Here is a 3,901-nt window from a genome sequence, read left to right on the forward strand (position 1 = left end):
GGCATTCATAATGATTAATGTGAGACATATTATTACTCCATTAGGAATTTGTAGAAATGAGTTTAATATTCATGTTTGAATGCGCTGTTTGTTGCCACATCAGTACTAACTTTGACTATTTTACTTGTTGAGTTTATCAAAGTTTGTAGGATAGGTTGTTGCGGGTATTTTACGTGTTAAAAGACTCAAAACATTACAGTTATTGTTTCTGGTTATGTATATTAATCATCCACGAACTCCAAAGCCTTGGTTGGTGATAAAATTGTGAAGATAATACTTTTATATAGAAAGGCTCTCTTTCTGAAAAAAAAAACAATGTAATAAGATAGTCTTGAGTTAAACTTATAAATTTCGAAGTTTGTAATTTACAATTATTAAATAATAGAAAAATTATTTGTGACTAATTTTTTCATAAGTTTTATCTTTGTAAGATGGAGGTAACAATAAAATAGTTTAATATATATCAACTTTAAACTCCAGTTCTAGACAAATTACAATAAATTCATTTCTTAGCTTCTAAAACGTAACTTTTAAACCCATAAAATCTAAACAAATTGATGTGTTTCTTTAACTTTTAAACCCATAAAAACTTAACTTTTTAACTTTTCTTTTAAACATATAAGCTTAACTCTTAAACCCTAAAAGTTCACTGAACTTTTCTTTTCTCAGCGCATAAACTATAAACTTTTAACTTTTCTTCTAGCACTTAATTTTAAACACACAAAAACTTGTAAATCCTAAAATATAAACAAACTGATGTGTTTCGTGAGCTTTTAAAATTCAGAAAAAAAATTCAGAAAAAGAGTATACTTTTCTAAGACCTTTGATCAATTACAACTGAATTTACCTTTTTCAACTGGGCCTTTGGCCCATTTCTTCCTTAGAACTAGATTCTCATTAAACCTTTCCTTGCTTAATGCAAGGACAAACCATGAGGATGCACACAAAAATGTCTGTGTTAAGACTTAAAAGCTCTCAATTGTCTTTTACAACATAGGCTTAGACAAAACAAACATCTTCATGCTCAGTCTCAGAGCAATTGTTTTCTTCTCTACTTACTTTTCAGATCTAACATAATTAACGTAAAAGACAGAGTGAACAAACCAGAAACAGAGATTAAAAATACTCCATTTGCTAAGAATCAGAGGACTCTGCTTCATTGCTCCACCAGAAGCTAACCGAGAAACTCATTGTTAAAGACCTGACATAGTGCCACCATTTGGGAGGGATGTACAGCATTTCTCCTTCCTCTAGGATACAATCCATAAACTCTAGCTCCACCGCCTTTGGAAACTCGTTCTTGTCGATGTTGTCAAGATCAACCTTCAACCAAAGTTTGAAACCACCCCGTTTGGACACAAGGATCAAGTCGACTCAGCTTCCGTTTAAACACAGTATCAGATCTGAATATAGGATTAGAAAACTTACCTGGCTAGAGTTGCAAAGCATTGTCTCAGAATAAGGGTAAAGTTCGTCTTGCAACGAGGATGGGTAAAGCCTTACATACTTCTTGCCAACAACCTGAAGAACAGATAACATAAAAAAACTTCAATAGTAGGAGGAAAGAACCTAAACAAAGAAACTTTCTGTATACTATAGAACATTTATTGCAGGCGAAACGATTTGTTTGGTTAGTCAAACTAAGAGTTTAGTTTTGTTCAGACATCAGACTTCAATCCAGGGAGATGATCAGGCTTTATTATGCAAGAACATCAAAGAAGAAGAAGCTCGTTAAACACTTACAGAACATACACATTGGACAGGTTGATAGCGAGAACAGACAAGAAGCCATGCTCATTTAAGGAAAAAAGATCTGAAGCCATAAATACCTGAGCAAGTATATTATGATGTGGATCATGGTGTAAAGGAGTAACTGTCCCAGCCGGACCAAACCAAGCATTAAGGGATTGGAGATCCCCTCCACCGACAAAACAGTAATCAGGAATACATATATCATCTCTCAGTTCATTTATCTGCCCACCCAGTCATGTTAAACCAATGAGCCATAAGTTCAGTAATCAGTATATGATGATGCATACATACATACCTGATCAAACAACGGATGCTGAGCAAGATAAGTAGGTTCCACGGAGGTGGATCTATTGGTCCTCATCCGTTCAAGGAACTTGGAAAAAGTCACAAGCTCTTGCTTCCAATCTGAACACAAATAGTTTTTCCCCACCTGTATAGCATTTTAAACTTCTACCAGCTTTCAGCTAATTCTGATCTAATCACAACTCTACATCAACACTCACAAGCTAACTAAAAGTACGTTAATGATGAGTAGAGTAAGTCACCTCGACGGGAACGGTACGGTTACCAGCAACAGAAGTGAGATAGTCCAAGTGGTTCCACTTGGTCCTAGCTGGCCAATGAGCCATACAATTGGTTATAACAACAGGTGTACCTGTCTGAAAATAATCACGAAGAAACCCCTCCATAGATAAATCACACCTCTTCTCTACCCTTCCACTAGTCAATGACCTCAAAGGTAGAATCTTTAGCACCTGCAAGTAAAGTTTTCAACAAACCCCAACACTCTCAGTTTCCGACAGAAGAGACCAAACTAAACTAAACTAATCCTACCCAAATGTTAACAAGATCTGAGCTTTTTACCTCATTGACATCGACGGGAACTTCAGGGACCAACTTCTCACCCTTGAAATCTCCGAGGCTCTTAGCCATCTTACGAGCTTCAGAGGAGACCAAGAGCACAGAGTCGTGGAGGTCCTTGCGGAGAAGCGTCCCTCCCATGATGAGACCCATATCGAGCGCGCCGAGAGCTTCCCCAAACTCGCCGGCGGCGAAATGGAACTTGGCGACGTGGAGACAAGCCATCGAGTAAGCGTCGCGCCAGACGGGGAGAACAGAGTGCCAGGGACCGGAGTGAAGCTGCTCCCAGGCCATATCACGCGCCGCCTCCGCCGCGCTTTGGTCGCCGGCGACTGCTAGCGCCGCCATGCGAGCATAGGCGTAACCGCCTTGAGCGGAGATCGACTGCAGCAGGGATTGCGACTCCGCGTCGAGGGTTGGAGTCGGGAGATGGAGGCTGTGGTTTCCGGAGGAAGCGGCGGTGGGAGCTCCTGACATGGTCTGGATCGGGTCGGGTTTTGGTTTTGGGGGTTAAGTGAAGATATTTTGAGTTGGGAAAAGTGAGCTAAAAAGTGGAAAAGGGAAGATATTTTGAGTGATGATTAGGATGTTAAGATATTTTTGTATTTTATCACTCTCCTCTTGTAAATTATTTAGGAGTAAACCCTCCACAGTCGTATTATTTATGCAATCATCCCTGATACTTTTTCTATTTACATCCCAAATATTTAATTTATCGAAAATGCACCTGACACATAAAACCTAAATTTTCTTTTAAACCTCCTATTTCTTTTGTTTCACTAAAAATATATTAGTTTGACTAAAAGCTTATTACTGCTTCTAAACCTAAGTATCTGAGTTTCAAACCTTTAAAGAAAAAATTGTTAATAACTAGATATATTAATAGAATTTTTTTAGAAAATGTTCACCGTAGTGTAAATAAAATGTAAGACATGAATTTTTGTAAAAAATTAGTAGTGTTAATAAAAAAATACTATACATAAATTATCATAAACATAAAGAATTATCAGATGTAAAATTGTATATGTTTACTTTCTCGAATAAAATAATAAGTCACTATTAAAAACTAATTTGTCTTTCTAAATTATTTATAGCACTAGAGTGTGCTTAACACACATATTTGGCTTGCTATGGTGTTTGTGTTTCAGTGTTACATACATGATTAGTAAAAATATAAATAAGCTCCGTTTTAGCTTTTTGAAAAAGAAAAAACTCAACACATTTGAAAAATTATAAATTTAAATGTAGGTATTAATCACTTAGTCATGCTAAATATTTCTGTTTGTGT

General features: G+C 36.7%; 1 protein-coding gene across 2 annotated transcripts; it reads right to left on the reverse strand.

Moving 5' to 3' along the window:
- Window positions 1-940: 940 nt before the first annotated feature.
- On the reverse strand, window positions 941-3,175 carry LOC106344094 (putative lysine-specific demethylase JMJD5). 2 transcript variants are annotated; one of them, XM_013783481.1, is made up of 6 exons: window positions 2,617-3,175; window positions 2,298-2,507; window positions 2,048-2,182; window positions 1,830-1,973; window positions 1,429-1,521; window positions 941-1,323 (listed from the first exon to the last, which is right to left on the reverse strand). In XM_013783481.1, exons 1-6 carry the CDS (start codon window positions 3,088-3,090, stop codon window positions 1,135-1,137), a joined length of 1,245 nt encoding a protein of 414 aa, XP_013638935.1. In that variant the 5' UTR covers window positions 3,091-3,175; the 3' UTR covers window positions 941-1,134. The 2 variants fall into 2 exon arrangements, with proteins under 2 accessions (XP_013638935.1, XP_013638936.1); XM_013783482.1 differs by lacking the exons at window positions 941-1,323; window positions 1,429-1,521 and adding an exon at window positions 1,529-1,694.
- Window positions 3,176-3,901: the final 726 nt, after the last annotated feature.

This window comes from Brassica oleracea, chromosome C5 (genome assembly GCF_000695525.1).
Source record: "Brassica oleracea var. oleracea cultivar TO1000 chromosome C5, BOL, whole genome shotgun sequence".
Lineage (NCBI taxonomy): Eukaryota > Viridiplantae > Streptophyta > Magnoliopsida > Brassicales > Brassicaceae > Brassica > Brassica oleracea.